Raw genomic sequence first — 26,637 nt, 5'->3', positions numbered from 1 at the left:
TAATGGATAAACATCAGTATGTATCAACTCAGAATCACAAGACAAGTTGAATCAGGATCCTCTCAGTACTAGTTGTTTTTGAACCATACCAATGCACCAAACATCAGCATTCAAGGAAGTATTTTGATTCAATTAACAGGAGAAAAATGATTGATACATTAAAGAATAGTTTGACAAAGAGCCAAAAATATTCTATGTATAAACCAGCTCTCTCTACCTGTCGGCACAGGAGATGTAACCATAGAGAAATGGCACAAAGGCACCCCTGTCGCCATAGGAGATGTAACCACAGAGATATTGCTCTAAGGCAACTCTGTCGCCATAGAAGCTCTTGTCGCCACAGAGGTGTTTGAACAATTACTCAAGGCAACTATCGCCATAGAGGCTGTCGCCACAGAAGAGCAACTGTTGCCATAGAAGCTTGTCGCCACAGAGGTTGTCACCACAGAGAATTACAAGACAACTCTGTCGCCACCGAGTTGTCGCCACAGAGAATACACAAAGAAAGGTTGTCGTCATAGAGATGTCACCACATATGTGTTGTTTACTGATTCAATGTGCAGCAAAGTTAAATAATTTGTGTGGACAATAATTGGCCAGCTGTCTATTTAATTTTGAAAGACTACAAAGCAGCAATTGAATGTAATTCAGTTCAGTTGGTTATCTTTTTCAGCAAACACAGAAAGTTTACGAGAGCTCCATTAAAGCTTCACATTTATTATCCTTGTAAACAGAATGTTATGCTGATGAATTTATTGTAGCTAATCAATACTTTGATTAGATTGTAGCAACCTCAAGGTTTATATTTATAAAACAATATATTCCTCGAATTGTTTTTTGTTGTTTTTGATTCCGTACTTTTAACGAAGAACTTGAAACGAATCGAAAAAGATTATAGGTATCGTATTCAACCCCCCCTTCTACGATACTTTGGGACTAACAATTGGTATCAGAGCTTGTTGATTGACATACAAATCAAGATCCAAAGAAAGAAACAAGTTCTTGAATATTTTTTGAATTTTTTAATTTTTAAAAAATTCTCATTTCTTGAAATTTTTTTGAATTTTAAATAATTTAATTCCGCCAAGAAAATGAATAACCAAAGAATTGGAAGCATAAAGGTTCCTCCATTTGACAGAGATAATTACAACCTATAAAAGAAAAAGATGATGCTATTTATGAAAGCTTCGAATCCACTTTACATTAGGATACTACTGAATGGACCTTATGTTCCGATTGAAGTAATTGCTGAATCCATAACTGCAACTAGTGTAAGAATTCCTTCCACATCTACTCCCAGGGATCCGTCTAAATATACGAAAACCGATAAGGAGTTGATAAATTTGGACACAAGCCTTCAACTCATAATTATGGAATCGACCGATACTGATATGAGCCATCAGCTTCTAGGAAGTAACAGTACAAAAGATATGTGGGAGACCATTGAGCTGTTGATGGAAGGAACAGAGGAAGTCAAAGAAAATAGGATGGATATTCTGACGACTCAGTATGAGGCATTCAAACTTCAACCCGGAGAAGCACTGTCTTCACTCTTTGAGAGATATACAAGACTGTTAAGTGAATTAAAGCTGCAAGGGAAAGTATACCCCATACGAGAGTCTGCCAAAAAGTTTATGCTGACGCTCCCAGTTCACCTGGAACAAAAGAACACATCAATCAGGGAAAGATCATATTTTATCACTATATCCCTGGATGTGATCTATTGTAAGTGAAGAACACATGAGCTGGAGCAAGAGCAAAAAGCCATTATCTATGGACCTGGCTCTGTTGACAGTAAGAGTACGGTACTTTCAAAAACCACTGCACTTGTAGTTCATGAACCAGAATCTCAAGAAAACGAGGTTGCACCCTCCTCAATAATTAAAGAAATTGTCATAGCTGAAATTACTCATGGTGAGCCAGAAGATGAAAGTGAGTTCTATACTCAAGAGGAACTTGAACAGTTGGAGGACAAATCTATGGCATACATGGCTGCAAAATTTAGTCATGTTAGATTCAGGAGAAAGCCCAACTATAAACCAAGGGCTTCATTAGGGAGATTTCAGAAAGGAAGCCACTCATTAGGGTCAAGCTCCAGAGGAGGCTACAAGTCAAGCTGGTTTTACAAGAGCAAAACCAGATGCTACAACTGCAATGAGTTAGGGCACTTTGCATCTGATTGCAAAAAGCCCAAGGCAGCTAAACCAAATGATTCCTATGAAAAGAAGGAAACTTATGAAGATCTGAAAATGAAGAATGAGAAGCTGAAACAGAAGCTGAATGCTTATATGGTAAAGGAAAAAGGGAGAGCCTACTGATTCGGATGAAGAGGAAGATCATGTAAATCTGGCTCTCATGGCAGACTCTGCAGAGGAATCAGCACGACCATCTCAGGTGCCTGAACTTACCACTATAGAAATGTCTGTATCTGAATACAAATCTACTGTGCATGAACTTACTTTAGAATTGTATAATGTTCATACAAGCATGCTTGCATATAAAATGGAAAATGATAAGTTAGTTCTTAAATGTGGGAGTTTAACTTGTAGGAATGAAGAACTAGAATTGCTTGTAGTTGGACTAGAAGACCTTAAGCAAAAGAATGAGTATCTAGAGAATAAGGTAAGTGCAATGCAGACACAGAGGCCATTCGTAGAACCCAAATTACTGAATTAGAAAAGAAGTTACAGGCATTTAAGAATGCAGCTCTGACTCATAAGGAGATAATAGATAGTCAAAGATTTAAATCTAATACTTCAATAGGGACTTGACTATTCTAAGCTGAACAATAAGAAACATAGTGGCACATCAGAGATAAACATGTTTATCTCAGAAAAGGTTTCATATGTTATTAAGGATGTTGTATCTCCGATATTCACTGAGTCTGTTTCAGAACCTTTGGATGAAGTAAGTTTGCAGATCAATGAGGAATTGATTACTGAAGATAGGGAAAAGGTAGAGAAATCCCCTAAGACTCCTAAGGCTCCAGCTACGAAAGCTAAATCCCTAGCTGACCTAGGTACTAAGGTGGATATAAAAGAACCTGAAACTTTAAGAAACCAGAACCTATAGTCAACTCTAAGACCGGTGAGAGTGCTAAGGTTAAGACTAAGAAGAACAGGAATGGCAAGGTAGGTGTTAATAAGAAATCTAATTTTGCATCTTCCTCATCTGCATCTAGGAAGCTTTGTAATAATTGCAATTCTGGTGCACATCTTGCATATGCATGCACTAAAGGTAAAGTAGAATCTATTGCAACTTCCAGTATGCCTGCCATGCCTAACATGCCTAGTTTTCATGAACCTTGTGGTATAGTTGGATGTAAGCCATGTGCATTTATTACCATGTCTGATTATTTTAAAGCTTTTCATGCAACTGCTAGCACTTGCATCAACACTAAGACAAGCATGAGTAATAAGCACACACAAGACAAGACTGTTACTCCTATTTCTAAGTCTGACAACTCTGTTGAGACTAACACTGAGAAGGAGCCAACCAAAGTGAAAGCTATGCATGTTAAGGGTTTAATTATTGATTCTGTTTTTACTCCTAAACCTTCAGGACCCAAGAAAGCTTGGGTACCAAAGTCTTCTTAATCAATCTGTATTTGCAGGGTAAGGTAAGAAAATAAAAGATCATGTGGATACTAGACAATGGCTGTTCTAGGCACATGACATGAGAAAAATCCCTGCTCACAGGTGTGGTTGAGAAAATTGGCCCTATAGTTACCTTTGGAGATGACAACAAAGGATTTACTAAGGGATATGGCAATTTGAAAATTGGCAATGTCATCATTGAGAATATCTCTCTTGTGGAAGGATTAAAGCATAATCTTTTGAGCATAAGTCAGTTTTGTGACCGGGGATACAATGTTGATTTCAGAACAGAAAGATGTTTAATCTCTCACTGGAAAGATGAGAAGCTTGCTTTACAGGGAGTAAGGAAAGGTAATATGTACGTAGCTGACTTGAAGTCTACCTGTGATAAAGTAAGCAGATGCTTCTACAGCAAAGCTTTATCAGAACTAAGTTGGCTATGGCACAAGAAGCTCTTGCACTTGAAGTTCAAAACAATGAACTCTCTGATCATGAGAGAACTAGTGAGAGTATTACCACATATAGAATTCTGTCAAGAAGGACTCTGTGAAGCATGTGAAAAAGGGAAATCGAAGAAAGCATCACACAGAAGCAAGGAAATGACAATTATAACTGAACCTCTTCAGTTGATTCACATGGATTTATTTGGTCCAGTGAACGTATTGTCACTTTCAAGGAAAAGATATGCTTTAGTAATGGTCGTTGATTTCTCCAACTACACATGGGTGTTGTTTTTACAATCCAAGGATGAAGCACCTCAGCTAATAGTGGATCATATAAAGAAGATTGAGTTGGAAGTGAAATTACCTATTAGAAAGATCAGATCAGATAATGGGACAGAATTCAAGAATGTATTTCTAAATGAATTTTGTACGGAGAAAGGTATTTTGAGACAATATTCAGCCCCAAGGACTCCACAACAATACATGGTAGTACAAAGGAAGAATCGTACCTTGGTTGAAGCAGCAAGGACTATGCTAAGTGAATCAAGACTTCCCACCTACTTTTGGGTTGAAGATGTCAACACAGTATGTTACACTCAAAATCGTACCCTGATTAACACAGATCATGACAAGACTCCTTATGAGATTATGGGTGCCAAGAAACCAACACTGAAATACTTTTATGTGTTTGGTGCTAAATGCTTTGTGCCAATACTCTGTACCGCCACAGGATTTTGACTTAGAAATTTCTCTAAGTCCAATACTCTATGTCGCCACAGAGAATATGACATAGAAATTTTTCTAAGTCCAATACTCTGTGTCGCCACAGAGAATATGATTTAGAAATTTTTCTAAGTCCCATACTCTGTGTCACCACAGAGAATATGACTTAGAAAATTTTCTAAGTGCAATACTCTGTGTCGCCACAGACTGTGTCACCACAGAGAATATGAATTAGAAATTTTTCTAAGTCCAATCCCTCTGTGTCGCCACAGAGAATGGTCGCCACAGAGAGGGGTCACAACACAGCCCTTGATAAATATAAGTGTTTTGCTGCAAACATATACACACAGTTCGTGATTTTTTATTCACAGCAAAACACATCGCAGGAGAGGAAATTTTTTTTTTCAATGAAAACCCTAGCAAAGTGCTGCCAAATTTCAAAAATTTCATTGTTTTTGAAAGACCAGATCATTGGGAGTATTTTGATCCCAAAATCAATCAGTTTCAATCAGTTTCACCGAGTATAATTGTAGATCAAACTACTTAATTTTTGACTGGTTAAGTCCTTGTTTGGTTAATTGATTAAGTGGTTTTATATTGAACTAATTTCTTTCTTAAGGCTTTGTTTGGTTAATCCTTAAAGAACTAAAGTGTGTTTAATAAGAGTCTATTTATTCCTTTTAATTATTCGAAGAGCACAATTCAATTTGTTTTAAATCTAAATTTTAATCTCATTTTAATTAAATGGCGAATAATATTCAGATTCCAAAAACAAATTTTTTTTCTATTATTGAACGTATTCCCGTGAAAATGGTACATTTTAAAATTTGGATCCGTTTTTTAAACGAACACTCAATTGTGCGCTTCGCATTAACGACTAATGTGAAATTGAATGTTGAGTTTCTCAGGCATGTACACACAACAACTATAAACTCTTCAGAAGATGACACTGATTTCGATGATGATGATACCATTGATGATGATGATACTATTAGAATTACAGAGGATGATTTCAATGAACATCTGCAGTTACCTCGAGATAACATTGATGACACTCCAGAAGATTAGGAACTACTCAGCTTCTTCAGAGCAATAAGAAGCACAATGACAACGAATGATGATTTACCAAGGCACTTTAACCAAAGTCATCTTCCGAAGGAATGGAATCTATTCTTCAATATACTGTCTCATTGCTTGTCTCCCAAGACCACTGGATTTCATGGACTCACTATCTTCAATCAAGTTGTTGCAGTTGCTGTCGCGAATAATCTTCGCCTCAACTTTGGGATGTTATTCATGGAGCACATTTTGGAGAACCAATCAAATCATCATAACTTTATCCTGTATGCAAGGTTTCTTCAGATAGTGCTAAATGGAAAACTGTCAGAAGCCCTAAAGACATCCACTCACAGTGACTTAATGCAAGATCCTCATGTCTTGTCTCAACTGGTAGTAACAAAGCTACACAAGAAAGGGAACTATCCAAACTCCGAGGTTGCTATCCTAACAGACCACATGATAGATGCCTCTGCCACTATCAATGCTCAATATGAAGAAGAAGAAGAAGTTGAAGATACATCTATAGCTGCAGATGAACCTCAAGCTGAAAATGACCCACAGGAAAACATTGATCATGAACCTGAAGAAGATGTGAATGTAGAAGCAGGTCAATCTATTTCTGAGCATGGTGACCAAGCAGAGGCTAAAGTTGAACAAGAACAAGAAGTTGAACCTGAAGATTCTCCTCAACCTCAATCTGAAGCTGCTAGTCCACCACATCAAGCTACTAAGTCTACTCACTCTAATACCTCTGTCTATAGACCAGTCTTCTCAGGTATGGGTACTTCTGCTATGAGTCATACTTTTGAAGCATGCTCTGATTTCATTAGCATAGATCAATTACACCTTGATTCTCAGCACACACAGATACTTGTTGAACAAGTCGATAGGCTAGGGAGTGAATTTGGCATGCCACAAATTCATAACCACCCTCTACAGCCAAACCAAACACCTTCATCTCTCCTAGCTCAAACCCTGGAGTATAAGGACCCTATACAAATAGAGGGAGAAACTGCACTAGATGCAGCAAATAAGGAAGGTACTTTGAGTGAACCCGCAGCTCTGTCTCCTATGAAAAAAAGTAGTGAACATCCTGAGACAACTGCAAACCTCCAGGTATCTTCTCAAAAGGATTCTCTGGCTAAAAAGGCAACTACACAGTTATTAGATCTATCTTCTCAACAAGGTAGATCTATTCAAATTCGCCCGTCAGCCACGACATCCTGTACCGAGTCAAACACCTTATCCAATATCCAAGCTCTTGAAGATTTAAATGAGTCAATTAAAAGAGTACTATTTGGTGAGGAAGTATTGACGGTAACAGGGAATTCAACCATTTTACGGTTTGAATATCCTGTTCAAGGTCCTTTAATGGATCAACTGCCTTCACAGGTGTTAGGAGAGAGTGCTGTAATCACTGCCAAATCTAGCCCATCACTTACCTCCCCAAGACTAAAAAACTTAGATGCATCTGCGGATAGTGGATCTGACGTAGGTGCGGATCGGCAACCCATTGGCGATGAACCAGATTTAACTAGTGAGCCTAAGGGGAATGTATCTGCATAGATACAAGGGGAAGTTGGGGATCAGATGCCAGATATGAAGGCCCCAGTGTTCCCCTAAGAGATTCAAACTCTGGATGAATCATCTCCTGATGATAGGAAACTTGTCTCAAACAAGGATGGGGAATTGCGAACTCCCATTGCACCACTGCTGACCTCCTTAAGGATCGCTCAAGTATCTTCTACAGGTAAACTTGGAACTCGGAGCTTTGAGAGGAGTGAACTTGTGAGAACGAGTGAAACACATGACCCTAAACTGAGTGATAGAGTGCTGTGCGATACACTGCGAAAAGCCGGTGAGACACCTACCATCCAAACTACACCTATAGATCTATCAAACTACGTCACTAAAGATTATCTCAAAGAGCAGCTAACATTCAAAGACTGCTATCTCAACACAATGCCATAAATGCTCAAATGCTATGCTCTTCTGTTGTTGCCTTATGTCAAAAAAGCGTGGCATTTTCAATAATACAACACCAAGGGGCGTTACATCTGCGACCGTTGCATTAAAGTGTTGGCTCTGACATAAGCTGGATGTAAGACTCCATATGTGGGGCCCACATTAACGCTACGTCAGCACGTGACACGTGGATGCCACGTCAGCAGTGGGCCCCACAATATCTGGTAAAAACATTACTATTACTTTATAATGCATCACCCAAATATCAAATGCAACGCTTTAGTTAAAATTTTTGCAAAATAATATTTCATAATTACAAAGCCCATGAAAATTATCTTAATAACAATTCAACAATTTCTACTAGCCATCCAAAATATCATCCAACAACCCCATTACAAGTTCTATCCACAAAATACATCCAACAACCCCAACATCATACTAACTACTAAATTCATTACAAGTTCTTCGATGTGACAAAAAGATACTATTACAATTGCATCTAGAGCTATTATAATTGGTGGGGCATCAAATGCCCTTAATCTAAGAAACTGTTTTGTTGGTATACGCTGGTACACGAATTGGTGAATCCTGCAAATCAGAAGTAAGACAAAGGTTTCAATAATATCACTGTATCATCTCCAATTAAAAAGATAACAACTCTAGTAATCATAACAGTACAAATATTCTAGTAACCAGCTTACTTCTGAAGACAAAATGATTTACTAATCCTGGATTAGGCTTAACCGCTCGAGGAAATCCATAACAATAAATACAACTACCAAGCCAAAGCAACTTATTATACCTTAGACAGCAAAGTAAGATCAAGTGATCTAAAATCCTCATATTTAAAGTCCTTCACTTGTTCAGATCTATGATAGCTTTCCAGAGAAACAACATCACAACCAACAATATTTGCCATCTTACGAGCCAGGCTAGTTTTTCCAGACCCACTTGGACCTCCTATTTAAAAACACAATAACAAACACTTGAGAATAACACGACCTTATAATTAAAATCAGACTCCAAATTTGTTTTCCATATCTACAAATACCAATATGATTTATGATTTTCAGTACATGTGTTGTCAAGGTTGTTAGCATTATCACCATATTACATGAGAAAATGAAACCATAAAAATAACTATCTGCAGGTCAATTGTACATAGTCTTGCACTCTTACATCTATTTAGATTAAAGAGATTGTTTCTTGCAAAAAATCAGAATTGAAACATGCAGCATCCCATTTTATTGTTTACATGTTATATACCAAATGTAATCCAAAAACTACCTCTAGCCCCAACAAAGGTTACTTTAACTTACAAAATCATTTGTCTGACAAAGTTTTGGTATCAAAATTGTAAATATAGAATTTTGTAACCATACCTGTTATAGTGACATGCCAAACAGCAGTATTGTCTTCATCCTCAGTTTTGTTGATGTCATTAGTTTAACTGATAGAGATTTGAGTTTCCTCTGTTAAATTAGTTGCAGGAAAATAATCAAGGATCAGAGATACAGGGAGTCTTTCTTCGCAGATAATTTGAATCTGCAAGCTTATAAGACTGTAGAGAATTTAAGATTGACAAACTGAAACAGTATGATCAGCACAACTTGAAGTATTTCTAAATTAACCGCAACTGCATGACCCAAGGTTTGGTTGCTGTATTTCTAACATCACAAACTAAGAGTATACCATGGTTCTAGACCATGGACCAACTTGCATCTCTAAAGCAGTACATTAAATCATGAGCACTTTCTCTTTTAACAAAATCCAGGCACAATTAAGTATAAACACCACAAAAACTACGATTACAGTTTCCTGCACACGGAAAACCTCTTCTTAATTCTACTCAAATATAGCTACCATTCTATATAATATGACTACCTAGAACTAACAGAAAGACAAATACAGTCAAGGGAGAAGTATCAAGCTAAACAATGAGATTATAAGAACCTGGGGGATTTCCTATTACAAACTCTTGAGTTCCAAATATTTGGCATTAAATCAATCAGCTAGCTTGCATTTTATTTTTATCTACACCCCCTGACGTTCGACAGATGATAGTTTTCACAATGTTTTCTACATACAGTCACATTTGACAAACAATATGAGAAATAAAACAGAAAAATATGATATCATCAAGTTCATATTTCAAAAATTTGTATGTTGGCAGAACCTTTGGATAATCATAAAAGGTGTCCAACCTTCTTCAAGGGTATCTGTCCTCATAAGGTTACATGACAGAGGTCCACAACCCATTTTGGATACATCTCCAATTATCGTTTTCACATTGACCCAAGCGAAGCATTCCTACACAAAAAGAACTACATGAGAACTTTCTCCAGAATACTGAAACCTAAAACTTTCAACTAAAAAAAATTGCAATTGGAGAGCTCTGGGATAAAGGGGTTGTTGTTAACAGATGATTCCTACAAAGAAGCAAAACAGCAGAAGGTTTGTTCTTACTTGTGAAAACATATCTGAATTCTAGAATGCAATCTCTCAGGGATGACTACAGATGGGACCAAAGTCCCACGGGCTTCAGACTGTGGTAAGCAGCACCAACTGCAATTCCAGTAAATCCAGCCTAAAAATATCATTTATCATTTTTGATGGTCAAGTATCATTAAGAAGCCGTTATTTTTTAGGTGAGTTAGAGCAATAACCGCTTGATTACATAATTCAAGCTCCAAGGCTTCAGACCTATGAACAAAAACTTAATTAAAATAAAAACATATATTTCTAAACAAATTTAAAAGTTACATACCTTATCAAACCAATCGCTTGATTTTAAACTACTAAATCAAATATGCCTAATTTCAAGCTCGTTTTGTTACAGAGAACTTTCCCTTCATCAAACAATCTTCAATCGCTCTTACCAAGGGCATAATACGACCTTCAACCAATCGATTTTGTTTCACCATTCGATTTTGTATAAATCAAATCCGTTTCAAGTTGGGCTTTTGCTTAATTGCGGCATTGTTTTAATTTGTGAAGTGGTGAGTACTAATTTGTGAGGATGGGGTAAATTAGGGTTGAAGATGGGTTGATAGAGAGGTGAGACAGGGGTTGTGACGGTGAGAGAGGGGATATGGAGTCGAGTCGTGGTTTGAGAGAGATGGGGGATAATATCAGGCGTGGTTTCAGAGAGAGAGAGGGGGAGTTGTGGTGAGAGAGAGAGTGAGAGTCGAGGTTGGAGACCGGTTCTGAGAAAAAAAGGGGAAATTTGGGAAAGGGGGAATAAAGAATTGGGAAAGGGGGAAGTTTTTTGAGAAAAGCGGGGAAATATGTGTACTAAAACGGGGGAAAAGTACAAGTAATTTTTTAATTTTTTAAAACTAGCCATGGACAATGGTTCGAAAAACTAAACGATGTTAAAGTTAAAACGTGTATTCTGAAGTATTTCTTTTTTGAATATAGACAACGGTTAGTATACAAAATCGATGTTAATATTCTTATATAACATCACTTATTTAGAAACCGTTATTAAAAAATATATTAACATTTGGTGCATTATGTACCGATGGCTAAGCACCGATGTCGTATATAAAATGTATGTCTAAATATGTTTAATTAAATAAAATACTATATTTTATATTTTAAATAAATGATTAAAATATTAAAATTATTGTATTCAATTTGATAATATATCTATTTTTATAATCTCAAAAATAATTTAATATAATGAAACGCTTAAACGAAAAACCTATATTTTGATTAAAAATATATATTTCTTTAGATTTTTTTAATTTTTAAAATTTATAATTTTAAAAAATTCAAAATACGATTTAAAGTTATATAAAATGTATGTCTAAATATGTTAAATTAAATAAAATATTACATTTTATATTTTAAGAAAATAAATGACTAAAATGTTAAAATTTTGTATTTGCTTTGATAATATATCTATTTTTATAATCTCAAAAATAATTTAATATAATGCAACGCTTACACGTGGTGTTGCACGTCATAACACTAACAATTTTACCAAAACAGTACATTTATGTGTAATGCAATGCTTTTTGACTAGTGTTGAGAAGATTAAGCAAAATCATACCTAACAGAACGCTTTTCTCGCAACACTCAAAAAAAAAGCATAGCATTTGAGCACTTATGGCGTTGTGCAAGGAACAGCTGGCTCTTAAAGATCAACACTTTCAGACAGAACTATCTCTCAGAGATCATCAGATCGCCAGTCTTTCCAATCAACTTGAACATCAACAAGCAGTATTCGCCAGTTTACGGGAATTCGTTGAGCGATCTCTCTCTCTCATACAGGAAAAGGAAAAGCACCTGCCAACACTGAGCCAAAGATCTCAGTTAACAAGCAAGCGCCGATCCCGGTCTCATCTGAAGCAGCTCTTGCCAGTACTGGGCCAAAGACCTCAGTCAGCAAGCAACTGCATGCTTCTCTTGAGATCCCTGTCTCGACCTTACATTCTTAATCAACACCAGCTCTGAAGGATAACCCAACTGAGGGGGAGAAAAGGGTAGTAGAACAAGAAAAAGTGGACACTGCTATTAATCTACTTCAAGATGCCTTTCAGACCACTGATATTTATGATGAATTTGAAGGAGAGATGAAGGAAGAGCTAGAGGAGAGAATTGATGAAAGGGTGCTCCTAAAAGAAAGATTCTCTAATAAAAGCTCAGCATCTCAAGGGGAGTAATTAGGGCAGCTGAGCCAAATCATTACAACTCAGAGAAATCTGTTGTCTCAGATTTATGCTCCAAGACCCTAATTTTTTGAAGAAGAACTATAAGAAGGTGAAATAGATGATAGTGATGTTCCGATAGGGTGTGAGCCAAGATTTGAAAAAGTGGCTACGGAAGAAAGAATGATCATCACAGAGGATAAATAATTTGAAGACGACGATGCTTTCTCAGACGACTGTCTATCCTATGGAATCATAGAGAAAATCAATCGCTCTTATCTGGAAATTCAAGAATAAATAGAAAGATTCAGAGCAAGAATACAAAGAGCTATTCAAAGAAAAAGGAACAGAGAGGAGAAAGAAACATATCTTCGAGCTAACAGGAAAGGAAGTAAATGGGAAGAAATAAAGAAGAAAATGGATAAACCAGAAATATATCACTATTCAGACCCTGGAAACTCTAATCTGTTGAGAACTGTGGAGCACTACAGAGAGACATATGTAAACATCCATGAGTTCTATGATCAGTTCAGCAAATTAATTACTAGAACTACTGTGAACATTTTGAAGAATGGATGGAAGATCACTATTAATCACAGAGATGGTCTACAGATGAAAGTGTCTACTAGTGTACTGAAGAAGTTGAACATTGTTGAACTGTTTGTCTTAGCCTCAAAGATCCCATGGTTCAAATTGAATGAAAATGAATACTTCAGAGACAGACTTTCGAGAATGATGATGGATGTATCTCCTCAAGCATTTATGTATCCATTCATGATCAAACTTGTTGCGGGTGGTAGATTGCAGAATATCATCATGTCTGACCAACACATAAGAACCATTGGGTATCTACAACTTACCTTTCTGGAAAGTCAACTAAGGAGCAAAAGAGCTAAACTGACAGCTCTAGGTGTCAAGTGATCTGAAGCAGATGTCAAAGCTGCTGAAGTTCTATACGCTTATAGGCTCAATGACAAGATGATCAGAGACACGGAAAAGGATATGAGGGCAATCACAAGAGAATATCATGAGATTGTGTTCATTAATGGAGAAGCAGAAATTATTCTTCTCAAAGACACCGAACCCATAATTAGCATTGATAGTGAAGGAGAGTTAGTCTTTAGAATCAACAAATGCAGAATCAGAATCAAAGACTTCAGGACAAGTGAATCAAGCTCAATTCAGCAAGCCTTGACAGATGTCAAACTATCCACTTGTAAAGATGACAATGTTGCTCTAATCCCTATCATAAAGATTCTTGATGAAGTAATGGAAGAAGAGTCGATCAATGACACTAGAAGAGTAAGAGGACATCTAAAAAGGGATAACAGTCTTCGTAATGTCTAGAAAATCATCTCTATTGTTTGATCTGGTTCCTAAATGTTCTAAAGTCAAGTATCTTGAGATAATGTTTCATGAGCTAAATAATCCACCTCCAGTAAATGCACTTGAAATAGAAGCTCGTGATTGTGTTCAAGCTAGATTGAATGAGCTGAAGGAATCTCCTCCTAAGAAGAAAGTCTCTAAGAGAAAATCCGTTCAGCCTCAAGATTAAGAAGGAAGCAGGAAGCAGAAGAAGACAAAGACAAAGAAGACATAGAGTATATGTTTAGGCTAGAGGAACACTTCTTTGTAATTTGTATCTTAAGAAATCTGGAAATGAATATGTAATCTAGAATGTATTTAATATCTTTATTTATTTTACAGTTCGTACTTTTTCTTATTATCAGTTGAGTTTCCTTAAGGATTTGCTTGTCGAACTCTAACAATCAAATAGGGGGAGATTGTAAAGCATAATGTAATGTAATATGTAATCGAGGATTTATAACTCAACATGAAAACATAAACAGATAAACATTATTAAGCTGTGAAGTACAGGAACCCTTCAGATGAAGACAGGATTGTTGTGTATATGTTGTGTACTTGATGATTACATGAACATAACACCTTGGTAGATTTTACTTAGTGAAAATGTAGCACTCGATGGATAAGGATTATAGTCCCGACGGATAACTCATTTTGGTCCCAACAGATGATGACTTATTATCCATCGAGTGAGTAGCTTATGTAACAATAAGTTTGTAGCACATTTCTGCATACACATTATTTCGAATCCGTAGTAGTACCTAAGTCATATTGACTGTAACTAGATATGCAGAATAGGTTGATTAATTGTACATATATGATATCTTGTAATTCTGCATAAATAAAATGATGTCAAGTGCCTGATTGCTACCCGACGGATAAACAACAATGAATTCGACGGATGATCAACAACCCGACGGATGATCATTAACTCGACGGATGATCATAAACCCGACAGATAAAGAATTCAAATATCTGTTGACAGTGACAACACAGTCATATGCGTCAAGTGTATGCAAATGGAATGTGGTAGCCTATTCAACTGGGTTTTCAAGAATAAAGAAGCATTTCCATTTTCATGCTATTATGAAGATATTCAAAGATGCTGGAATAGTAATGAAGTAGCATTGTATTAGACTTGATAGTTTTTGTTTTATTATCTTGTCTTATTGCTTTGTAATCTTGGTGATATATAAACCAAGAAGCAACAAATATAATAGTAACTAAGGAACTAAGCAACCGAGAGAGAAACATTTGTAAGCTATATTCTTAGCATTTCTCTCATTCTTAGTTGTTATCATTTTGTAAGCAGCTGTGAGCTTTTTGCACACAGAGTTCTCTCGATATATATTATATACACCTCTGGTGGAATCATTCAAATCTACCAGAAAGTTTTTAAAGACTCTTGTTTTTAATTACTTGTGTTTTGATTCATTTTAAGTAACTATTCCGCATTCTGCTAATCAATTCACTTATATATATTTGAGTTAGAACGTTTTTATTCAAGAAAAAGTTTCAAGAATTCCATTCAACCCCCTTTCTGCAATTCTTGTTACATTGTTAAGGGACTAACAATTGGTATCAGAGCAAGCTCTTGAAGAACAAAGAGTTTAAAGATCAAAGCAATACAGCAAGATGAACAAGAAGGATGTTGGAATCAAGATTTCTTTTCTAGATGAAGAAAATTACCATCATTGGAAGGTAAAGATGCATGTTCATTTGCTTTCTCAAGATGAGGCCTATGTGGACTGTATAGAAAGAGGCCCTCATGTTCCAATGAAAGCTGCAACTGGAAATGAGCTATCTGTCCCCAAGCCAAGGCATGAATGGTCTGATCCTGATATTGAACAAGTAAGGAAGGATAAAAAGGCCATGAATATCCTGTTTAATGGAGTTGATGGTGATATGTTTGACAACATTATCCACTGCAAAACTGCCAAGGATGTTTGGGATACAATATAGATCATCTGTGATGGCACTGAGCAAGTTAGAGAAAACAAGATGCAGCTACTGATTCAGCAATATGAGCATTTTCATAATGAAGAAAGTGAGTCTATCACTGATATTTTTAGTAGGTTTCAAAAACTTCTAAATGCTCTAAAGTTGCATGGAAGGATCTATCAGACAAAAGACTCCAATATGAAATTCCTTAGATCTCTTCCAAAGGAATGAAAACCAATGACAGTCTCATTGAGAAACTCATAAAATTATACTTTGGAGAGACTGTATGGCATCCTGAAAACTTATGAGGTTGAAATAGAGCAAGATGAGAGGATGGAGAGAGGAAAGAAGAAAGGAGGGTCCATTGCACTAGTTGCTGAGTTAGAGAAAGAGAAGGAGATGAAGATGGAATTTGTTGAGTCAACTTCAAGGGTTTGGGAAAGCAAGGGCAAGGGGCTTGCAGTAGAAAATGATGATTCTTTGAGCAAAGATGACAAGGAAGACATTGATGAACATTTAGCATTTCTTTCCAGAAGATTTGCCAGCTCAAGTTCAAAAAGAACTTTGTAGCAGCCAAGCCCAATAGAAACATGGTGGATAAATCAAAATTCAAATGTTTCAAATGTGGCTTGGCAGGGCACTTTCCCAGTGAGTGTAGAAAGTCAGAATTCAGCAAGAAAAAGTTTGAGCCTGTGGATTATAAGCAAAAATACTTTGAGCTGCTCAAACAAAAGAAAAGGGCTTTCATTACACAAGAAAATGACTGGGCATCAGATGGTCTGGATGAAGATGAAGATATCAGCTATGTCAATCTAGCCCTAATGGCCAAGTCTGATGAAACAGAAACAAGTTCTTCAAGTAATCAGGTAATCACTATAAACCTTGCACAATATATTTAAAGCTGAGTGTAATAATGCTATAAATGACATGTCTACAAAGTTATATCATTTACGTGTTACTCTTAAGCCTCTTACTAAAGAAAATGCTAAAATCAAAGAAAATAATTTGTTTTTGAGTGAGAGAAATAATGTGCTAGAGTCTTAGTTCATTGATTTTGAAAATTAAGAATTGAGTGTAAGATTGCCAAGGAGGAATTAACTGAGTCCTTGAAGAAAGAAGAAATTTTGAAGAAGCAGCTCGAGCGTGAACATGAGGTGATTAAGGCATGGAAAACATCTAGAGATGTCCATGCTCAAATCTCCAAAGTTCAAGGAATTGAGTCCTTCTGTGATGCAGCCTGGAAAAAGAACAAGGAAAAACTAGAACCAAATTTGGTGGATGGAGTGCTAATAGATATAGACTCGATGGATGATGAGGGTCATCCGTCGGATAAAAAAAAGGGTTATCTGTCGATGATGAAAATCCTCATCCGTCGGAAGTAAGCAAGCCTATCAGTAAAGCCAAACTTGTTAAGTTGAATGAAAAGTATGGATCTGTTTCCAAGAACTTTGTTTTAGGAGAATCAAGTCAAGTTAAGAAAGGGAAAAAGGCTAATGTTGGTCACATGACTGTCAAACAGTTAAGTGACAGACTTGAAAAGATTGAAGTGAAAACAGAGGCTAAAAAGAAAAATAATAGAAATGTTAAAGTAGGGATTAACAAACACAATAACTACACACCTTATAAATATGCTCCCAGAAAAATCTGTGTCAAGTGTGGTAGTGTAAATCATTTGTCTGCTAATTGCAAATCTGTCATGCCTACTTCCATGTCTGTGCCACCTCACTTTCCTAACATGAAAGCCATGTCTCCCATGCCTATGAATGCTATTTCTACACAGAATATGAATGCACAGTTTGCTAATATGCCATTTGCACCTAATCCTCATTATGCTGCATTTAGTATGCCACAAATGCCATTTAGCATGCCTTACTGGAATAATATGTTCACTAATAGCATGCCATTCCCTGTTGATTATAATATGCATGATAATTCTGTTGCAATGAATGGTTTCAAAGGCCCAACTCAAATGACCAAGGATGAATCTGATATCCCTAAGTCAAATGAGATAAAGCCTAAGAAATAGAAAAAGAAAGCTAAAAGGTAGGACCCAAGGAAACTTGGGTACCAAAATTAACTTGACTTGATTTTCATGTGTGCAGGGAAATAGAAAGAATCTTTGGTACTTGGATAGTGGTTGTTCAAGACACATGACTGGTGTATCTACCCTGCTCACACAGTTCAAGGAGAGAGCTGGCCTAATTATTACTATTGGAGATGACAGCAAGGGTTATACTGTGGGATATGGCTTGATTTCAAAGGACAATGTCATCATTGAGGAAGTTGCCTTAGTGGATGGTCTCAAACACAACTTGTTGAGTATCAACCAGCTTTGTGATAAAGGTAACTCAGTAACTTTCAACTCAGAAGCCTGTGTTGTGACTAACAAAAGAAGCAACAAAGTGGTTCTTACTGGTGTGAGAAAAGGGAATGTGTACCTAGCTGATTTCAACTCATCTAATACAGAATCTGTTACTTGTCTTCTTAGTAAAGCAAGTCAGGATGAAAGTTGGCTATGGCACAAGAAGCTATCCCATTTAAACATCAAGACCATGAATGAGCTAGTAAAGAAAGAACTGGTTAGAGGCATTCCTCTAGTGGAGTTTTCTAAGGATGGACTGTGTGATGCCTGTCAAAAAGGGAAGCAGATTAAAGCATCATTCAGGAAGAAACTCGATTCAATAATTGAAGAACCGTTGCAACTGCTACACATGGATTTGTTTGGACCAGTCAATGTGTTGTCCATCTCAAGGAAAAGATTTTTCCTAGTAATTGTAGATGATTTCTCAAAGTTCTCTTGGACATATCTCCTAAAGTCTAAAGATGAGGCTAGTGAAATAATCATCAATCACATAAGTCAAGTCAATAATCATCCTGATTTCAAGGTTAGAAGAATCAGGAGTGACAATGGAACTGAGTTCAAGAATTCTGTCATGAGAGCATTTTGTGAGGAAAATGGGATTCTGCATGAGTTTTCAGCAGCAAGAACTCCACAACAGAATGGAGTAGTGGAAAGGAAGAACATATCACTTATTGAAGCTGCAAGGACAATGCTTGAAGAATCCAAAGTACCAACATATTTCTGGGCTAAAGCTGTAAATACTGCATGCTACACTCTGAATATTTCCCTGGTTAATCAAGCAAGATGCATGACTCCCTATCAATTGTTCAAGAACAAGAAGCCAACTCTAAATTTTCTTCATGTCTTTGGCTGCAAATGCTATATCCTGAGAAATCAAACTGATCAAAATGGGAAGTTTGATGCTAAAGCAGACAAAGGAATTTTTGTTGGATATGTTGTTGGTAAAGCATATAGAGTCTACAATCTAAGAACCAATATTGTTGTGGAATCAATACATGTTGTGTTTGATGATAAAAAGATTGAAGGACTTCAAGATGGAGACTACCATGAGAGCCTCAAATTCGACAATGTGGAGATGGTTAGTGATGACAGTGATGATGAAAGTGATCAAGAAATAGTATCAAAGGATAATGCAGAAAAATCTACTATAAATGAAGCACAAAACTCAACATTTGTCAAGTTGCGTAATGCCTCATCCGGCGGGAGGCAATCTGCATTATCCGTCGGGAGACAACCAGCTTCATCCGTTGGTACTCAAAATTCACCATCCGCCGTGTTATCAAAAGGAGCAGGAAGTCAGGATAGATCACCTATAGAAAGTTTCCCTTTCTCAAATCAAAGATCCACAAACTTAGGGGGAGTTTCTAACAATCAAAACTCAATCACACATCAAGACAACAATGAGGCCTCTTCATCTAGAGCTAATCTACCTCAACAAAGGAAATGGACAAAAGATCACCCCTTTGAGCTCATAATTGGTGATGTTTCTTCTAGAGTTCAAACCAGGAGAGCAACTCAAGAAGAATGTCTATACAACAGCTTTCTTTACAAAGAACCAAAGAAGGTAGAAGAATCTTTGTTGGATCCTGATTGGATTTTAGCTATGCAGGAGGAGCTAAACCAATTTGAAAGGAATAATATGTAGAAGCTGGTGCCCAAGCCTAAAAGAAAGAATCCAATAGACACCAAATGGGTTTTCAGAAACAAGATGGATGAAAATGGCATAGTAGTCAGGAACAAAGCTAGATTGGTTGCTAAGGGCTATTGTCAATAAGAAGGAATAGATTTTGATGAAACATTTGCTCCTGTTGCAAGACTTGAAGCCATCAGAATCTTCTTAGCCTATGCAGCCCATGTCAATTTCATGGTCGATCAAATGGATGTCAAAAGTGCCTTTTTGAATGGAGATTTGGAGGAGGAAGTCTATGTCAGTCAACCTCCTGGTTTTGAAGATCCAAATTTTCCAGAACATGCAATTATCTTTTGAAAGCACTTTATGGATTGAAGCAAGCACCTAGAGCCTGGTATGACACTTTATCAAAGTTCCTTTTAGAAAATCATTTCACAAGAGGAACTGTAGATAATACTTTATTCTTTAGAAATGTTAATGGCTCTAGTATACTTGTTCAAATTTATATAGATGATATTATTTTTGGCTCTACAGATGAGAAACTTTATAAAAAGTTTGCCAAATTGATGCAAAGTAAGTATGAAATGAGTATGATGGTAGAACTAACTGCACCTTCACAAATTCAGTTTGATGTGACTCCAATAAATGTAGAGTCACAGCCAAAATCTCTAGTAATAGAAGCACCTCAAACACCAAACTCACCCACAAACTCACTGGATGTGGATATGATAAACACATCAATTCCTCATTCCCCTTCTTTAACTTTGTTGGGGAAGCCAATATCTAGTGCAAGTGAGCATCATCTTTTAGATGATTTGTTGGCTCACTTGCCCATTCTTTCAGGAACTGTTGAATCACCAGTGCACAAAATATCTTCAATCAGCACAGAGTCCACAATAGTTTCCATTACCAGTTCATTCATTTCTACTCTCTTGATGGATATTGTTCATCTGTCGATTAGTGATTGTATCCCAACGGATAAGCTTAACAGCAGTTATCTGTCGGATAACAAAACCACTCACCCGATGGATATCACTCATCTGTCAAGTATCTCTGCACAGCTTCAAACTTCATTTATTTCAAGTGAAGAAGAATTAGTGGTTGTACAATCACTATTAGGATTGAGAGAGAAGAGTGTTTTGAGTGAGAGTCTGGGTTGCTCCCAGGAAAAAGGAAAGGAAATGAGTGAAATTATGCAATCCATTTCTTCAGGATTGGCAAAAGAAAGTAAGAGGAGTCCCACCTTAGAAGGTGAAGGTGAGGGTGTGAGACTGGGAAGCCAGGGTGAGACCCTGATGCAACAAAAGAGAGAAAATAAGAGAAATGCAGGTACTGGAGCTTTAAGGATGTCACTGCTAGTGAGTCAATGAATGTCAAGAATGCAGATAAGGAAGGACTATCTCAGCAACCTAAAGCTGTTATAGATTCCACCTCCCTTGATGGTGAGGCATTTACTCACCCTGTTCCAGCTTATCAACTTCTAGCTGAACAGGGCAATGACAATGCAGAAAGGATGCTCAATTTGGTGCATACCACACAGTCTATGGTAAGAGCTAAGGATGCCATCACAGCTTTGCCCTCTACAGCTGGTGATGTGGATTATGAGACTGGTGGCTCAGCTGATTTCTTTGGTGATGAAAGTGGAGATAGTGAAGATGAAGCAATGGACATGGGGGAGAAGTAGGCTCCAGTTCAAGATTAGGTATGCCATCATGGGCATTTTCAAAGCACTGTGATGAGCACTACTTCAAGACAACCCTGATCCAACTGATCAATCAGACAAATATTGCTCTTCAAACACTTCAAATGCCAACATCAAGAAGCTCCTTCAGGCACATCTAGCCTTTCTGCAACTTCAACAAATTCAAGGCTTCTAACATGCTAGGGATGTAAACACCATCAAGGGTGATATTGAGGAGATGAAGAAGGCCATTTCAGACAAGATGGATTCTAAGCTTCCAAAAGCTACAATGTTTGACATCAAGATGCAATTAAGGAAAAATTTTGATCTTGCAACCAAGATAGATGCCTTGGATACAAGAATGTCAGCCATGGAAGCATCTTTAACAGCCATTCATCTTCTTCAAGCTCAACAGACAGATTTACTTCAAAAACTTGTGGCTACTCAAATCTCTTCATCTACTCAACTTGATGATAACAAAAAGGGGGATAAAGGACCAAGTGAGGGGGAGAGGCTTCAAATTCAAATCAGCAAAGTAATTATGCCTTCAATTACTATCTCAAAGCCACCAGTTACAGATAGTATAGATCTGATAAATGCAGCAGCAACCAACATTAGAGCAGCTGATATGAAGCAGTTGAAGCCAATCAACTGGGAGAAGATTGATGAGGATATATAACAGAAGTTTGGACTAGTCAAGGAGCCAGTAAAGTCAGTCATCCATCACTCTCAAGTCAAGCAAATTTCTGTGAATGAGATGAGCATGAACTATCTGGAAAGGGGACAATCATCCTGCATCAAATCTCCAAAGGCTAAAATAATTCTGAAACCAAGGGTAAACTATTCAAAATTATCATTGAAGAACCCTTTGGATACTGTGTATGAGACACCCTAAGCCTGATGAGAAGAAGCTTCTGTCAAGGTCGATTGCTTTCTACAAAGATCCAGCTGATTCAGCTTTGAAAAAGAGAATTGCTAAAGTTTTCAGGAATGGGAAAGAAATTTGTGTAGGGGCTGGACACCCTTAATTTGCTGAAGCAAAGAGAGAAGAAAAGTCCAGATTGAAGCAGGAAAAGAAGCAAGCTGCTCTAGATGCTAAAAAGGCTAAACAAAAGAAAGAGCAAATTTCCATCTTGGCCAAGCTTCATGGTGTAAATTCATCTCAACAAATTCCTGCTCATCCATCTGATATCATTGAATCTCAAGATCCAAAGAAGCAAGATGAACAATAGAAGAAGTCTCCAAGAATCAAGGAATTGGCTAAAAGAACCAAAAGGAAACTGGACATTGTTGATAAGGAATTGGAGAATCAGTTTCCCAAGGAATCCACTCCAACTACAACTCAATCATCAAAACCCTATGTGGTATTTGAAGATATCAAGGTGGTGGATCCTTACAGGAACATTCATGGTGAACTTATTGTGCCTAAGGATGAGCCAATGGAATAGGAGAACATACCAATTCCTAATTTCAATCTGCCAATCCTTAACAAGCCAAAGAGAACAAAGTCAAGAGCAGTCAAGAAAGTGAAGTTGTCACCTCTCAAATCCAAATCTCTAGTCAAAACTCAATCTAAAGTCAATAAAGGAGATTATATGTACTTGTGTGACATCAAGGAGTTTTCTGATCTAAACCTCTATCTAGATGAACTAGATGAAGTGAGAGGAATTGATGCATACAGAAACCTACCTGAAAGGTGAGTGTTCAAGTACAAGGGAGGAAAGGAGATTCAGTGGCCACTTCACAGGATCCTTCAAGAAAGCCAAGCTGTACTGATTAAGGTTTATTCATCTTTCAAGAATAACTTTATGTTTAATGTTACTGCAAGAAGATTGGTTCTGAAGAAGATTGAAGAACTAAGGAGTGTTAGAGCTAAAAATGCAGTCCCAAAGACTCTAATCATCCCTTACACAGGGAGAAGAGTGCATCTAAGGCCCTACTGGCTGATGGAGTTTATGGATGATAAAGGAGTGAGAAGATTTTTTAGATTAGAAGACCAATTGATCATCTCTAGCAATGAGACTCTCTTGGAAATGCAAGAAAAGCTAAATCTCTCAGAATCTGATGAACTGGAATTCCACAGGAAACTCTAAAATCAGATTGAAGAAAACAACAGAAAGCTTGGAAAGAGATCCAGACCTTCAAGGAACTAGATAAATCTGCTCAGGCTAGATGAACATCTTGAAAATGACTGTGAGCAAAACTTTGTACATTTTGTTAATTGAAGCACTTTTCAGTATTATCTACTTTCTTTTAAAGTTTTATTTTTAGGGTGTTCTGTTATCATCAAGTATCTCTTAATTTATGGCTACAATTCCAGTAGACATAATTTGGGGGAGATTGTTGTGTATATATTGTGTACTTTATAATTACATGAACAAAACACCTTGGTAGATTTTACTTAGTGAAAATGTAGCACTCGAAGGATAAGGATTATAGTCCCGACGAATAACTCATTTTGGTCCCGACCGATGATGACTTATTATCCATCGAGTGAGTAACTTATGTAACAATAAGTCTGTAGCACATTTCTGCATATACATTGTTTTGAATCTGTAGTAGTACCTAAGTCATATTGATTGTAACTAGATATGGAGAATAGGTTGATTAATTGTACATAGATGATGTCTTGTAATTCTGCATAAATGAAATGACGTCAAGTGCCTGATTGCTACCCGACGGATAAACAACAGTGAATTTGACGGATGATCAACAACCCGACGGATGATCATTAACTCGACGGATGATCATAAACCCGACGGATAAAGAATTCAAATATCTGTTGACAGTGACAACACAGTCACATGCGTCGAGTGTATTCAAATGGAATGTGGTAGCCTATTCAACTGGGTTTTCGAGAACAAAGAAGCATTGTCATTTCCATGGTATTATGAAGATATTCAAAGATACTGGAATAGAGTAATGAAGTAGCATTGTATTAGACTTGATAGTTTTTGTTTTATTATCTTATCTTATTGCTTTGTAATCTTGGTGATATATAAACCAAGAAGCAACAAATGGAATAGTAACTAAGGAACTAAGCAACCGAGAGAGAAACATTTGTAAGTTGTATTCTTAGCATTTCTCTCATTCTTAGTTGTTATCATTTTGTAAGCAGCTGTGAGCTTTTTGCACACAGAGTTCTCTCGATATATATTATATATATCTCTGTTGGAATCATTCAAATCCACCAGAAAGTTTTTAAAGACTCTTGTTTTTAATTACTTGTGTTTTGATTCATTTCAAGTAACTATTCCGCATTCTGCTAATCAATTCACTTATATATATATATTTGAGTTAGAATATTTTTATTCAAGAAAAAGTTTCAAGAATTCCATTCAACCCCCCTTCTGTAATTCTTGTTACATTGTTGAGGGACTAACAAGGATAAACACAAAGAACAAAATGATGTGATCGATTCATTAAGTCCTCCTACAGATCATGGGAAGAAGTTCATTACTATGTTCAAGCAGCCATGAAGAATAAGACATCAAGGGGCTTTAAGTATTAGTTGCATGTATTGACTTCAAATGTTACAGATCAAGGGTTCAGTTAAAGAAGTAATGGATAAACATCAGTATGTATCAACTCGGAATCACAAGACAAATTGAATCAGGATCCTCTCAGTACTAGTTATTTGTGAACCAGACCAGTACACCAAACATCAGCATTCAAGGAAGTATTTTGATTCAATTAACAGAAGAAAAATGATTGACACATTGAAGAATGGTTTGATATAGAGCCAAAAATATTCTAATTAATAGACAGCTCTCTCTACTTGTCGCCACAAGAGATGTAACCACAGAGAAATGGCACCAAGGCACCCCTATCTCCACAGGAGATGTAACCACATAGATATTGCTCTAAGGAAACTCTGTCGCCACAGAAGCTCTTGTCACCACAGAGGTGTTGGAACAATTGCTCAAGGCAACTGTCGCCATAGAGGTTGTCGCCACAGAAGAGCAACTGTCGCCATAGAAGCTTGTCGCCACAGAGGTTGTCACCACAGAGAATTACAAGACAACTCTGTCGCCACAGAGGATACACATAGAAAGCTTGTCACCATAGAGATGTCGCCACATATGTGTTGTTCACTGATTCATGTGCAGCAAAGTTAAATGATTTGTGTGGACAATAATTGGCCAACTGTCTATTTAATTTTGAAAGACTACAAAGCAGCAATTGAATGTAATTCAATTCAGTTGGTTATCTTCTTCAACAAATACATAAAGTTTATGAGTGCTCCATTAAAGCTTCATATTTATTATCCTTGTAAACAAAATGTTATGCTGCTGAATTTATTGTAGCTAATCAACACATTGATTAGATTGTAGCAACCTCAAGGTTTATATTAATAAAACAATATATTCCTCGAATTATTTTATGTTGTTTTTAATTCCGTACTTTTAATGAAGAACTTGAAATGAATCGAAAAATATTGTAGGTATCGTATTCAACCCCCCCATTCTACGGTACTTTGGGACTCACATACTCAATAACCAGCTCCCCTCTTTTAATGCACTCACGGATGAAGTGATACCGAATGTCTATGTGCTTGCTTCTACTGTGCTATAACGGATTCTTCATCAACTCAATAGCGTACCTGTTGTCGACATATAAAACTACTAGTCCAATCTGATGTCCAGAAATTTCTCTCAGCAATCCATGAAGCCAAATACTCTGGCACGTTGCTATAGTAACAGTCATATACTCTGCTTCGTATGACGAAAGAGTAATCACCCTCTGCTTCTGTGATGCTCTAGAAATCAAGTTTTTATTTAAATAGAAACACATCCCACCAGTGCTCGTTCTATCTACTACATCCCCAGCTAATTCACTATCAGTAAAACCATATAAAATTTTCCCATTCTCTTCCTTTACATATTCCAGACCGTGATTAATTTTCCCTTTTATGTATCTCGGAATATGCTTCACTGCATGTTGATGCTTCACTGTGGGTGTTTCCATAAATCTGCTCACAACTCTGACAACGAGTGATATATCTGGGCGGGTATGGGTTAGGTATCTTAAACTACCAATGATGCACCTGAATTTAGTGGCATTTACCAGATGACCTCCCTCATTTTTGTCCAACTATAATCTCTGCTCCATTGGTTACCTAGATGGGTTATAATTTGACATCCCCGATTTCTCCAATATTTTTTTAGCATATGCAGATTGTTTCAAGGTGGTGAAATTCTTTCCTTGACTCACTTT

General features: G+C 36.9%; 1 protein-coding gene and 1 long non-coding RNA gene across 6 annotated transcripts; both read right to left on the bottom strand.

Moving 5' to 3' along the window:
- Positions 1-8,051: 8,051 nt before the first annotated feature.
- On the bottom strand, positions 8,052-11,070 carry LOC141692992 (uncharacterized). 5 transcript variants are annotated; one of them, XR_012562984.1, is made up of 6 exons: positions 10,554-11,070; positions 10,253-10,373; positions 9,963-10,096; positions 9,169-9,347; positions 8,589-8,746; positions 8,052-8,374 (listed from the first exon to the last, which is right to left on the bottom strand). It is a non-coding gene; the product is annotated as an uncharacterized LOC141692992 (long non-coding RNA). The 5 variants fall into 5 exon arrangements; XR_012562981.1 differs by having other exon boundaries at positions 9,169-9,258; positions 9,991-10,096; positions 10,253-10,489; positions 10,554-11,069; XR_012562982.1 differs by having other exon boundaries at positions 9,169-9,258; positions 10,554-11,069.
- A 14,213-nt stretch (positions 11,071-25,283) lies between these two features.
- Positions 25,284-26,388, bottom strand: LOC141690965 (secreted RxLR effector protein 161-like). The gene is made up of 2 exons (XM_074495717.1): positions 26,024-26,388; positions 25,284-25,386 (listed from the first exon to the last, which is right to left on the bottom strand). The coding sequence occupies exons 1-2, from the start codon at positions 26,386-26,388 to the stop codon at positions 25,284-25,286; spliced, it is 468 nt and encodes a 155-aa protein (XP_074351818.1).
- Between the last annotated feature and the right edge of the window lie 249 nt (positions 26,389-26,637).

This window comes from Apium graveolens, chromosome 10 (assembly GCF_009905375.1).
Source record: "Apium graveolens cultivar Ventura chromosome 10, ASM990537v1, whole genome shotgun sequence".
NCBI lineage: Eukaryota > Viridiplantae > Streptophyta > Magnoliopsida > Apiales > Apiaceae > Apium > Apium graveolens.
Note: the sequence above shows the minus strand (reverse complement) of the source record. Positions and strands in the feature narration are given on the sequence as shown.

What these genes read in the sequence shown, in the direction of transcription:
- LOC141690965 (XM_074495717.1), bottom strand. Translation starts at nt 26,388, where the DNA reads ATGGAAACACCCACAGTGAAGCATCAACATGCAGTGAAGCATATTCCG. An exon ending in GTTTTATATGTCGACAACAG is followed by an intron (nt 25,387 to 26,023) that starts GTACGCTATTGA and finishes CTATGGCGACAG; the next exon opens with TTGCTCTTCTGTGGCGACAA.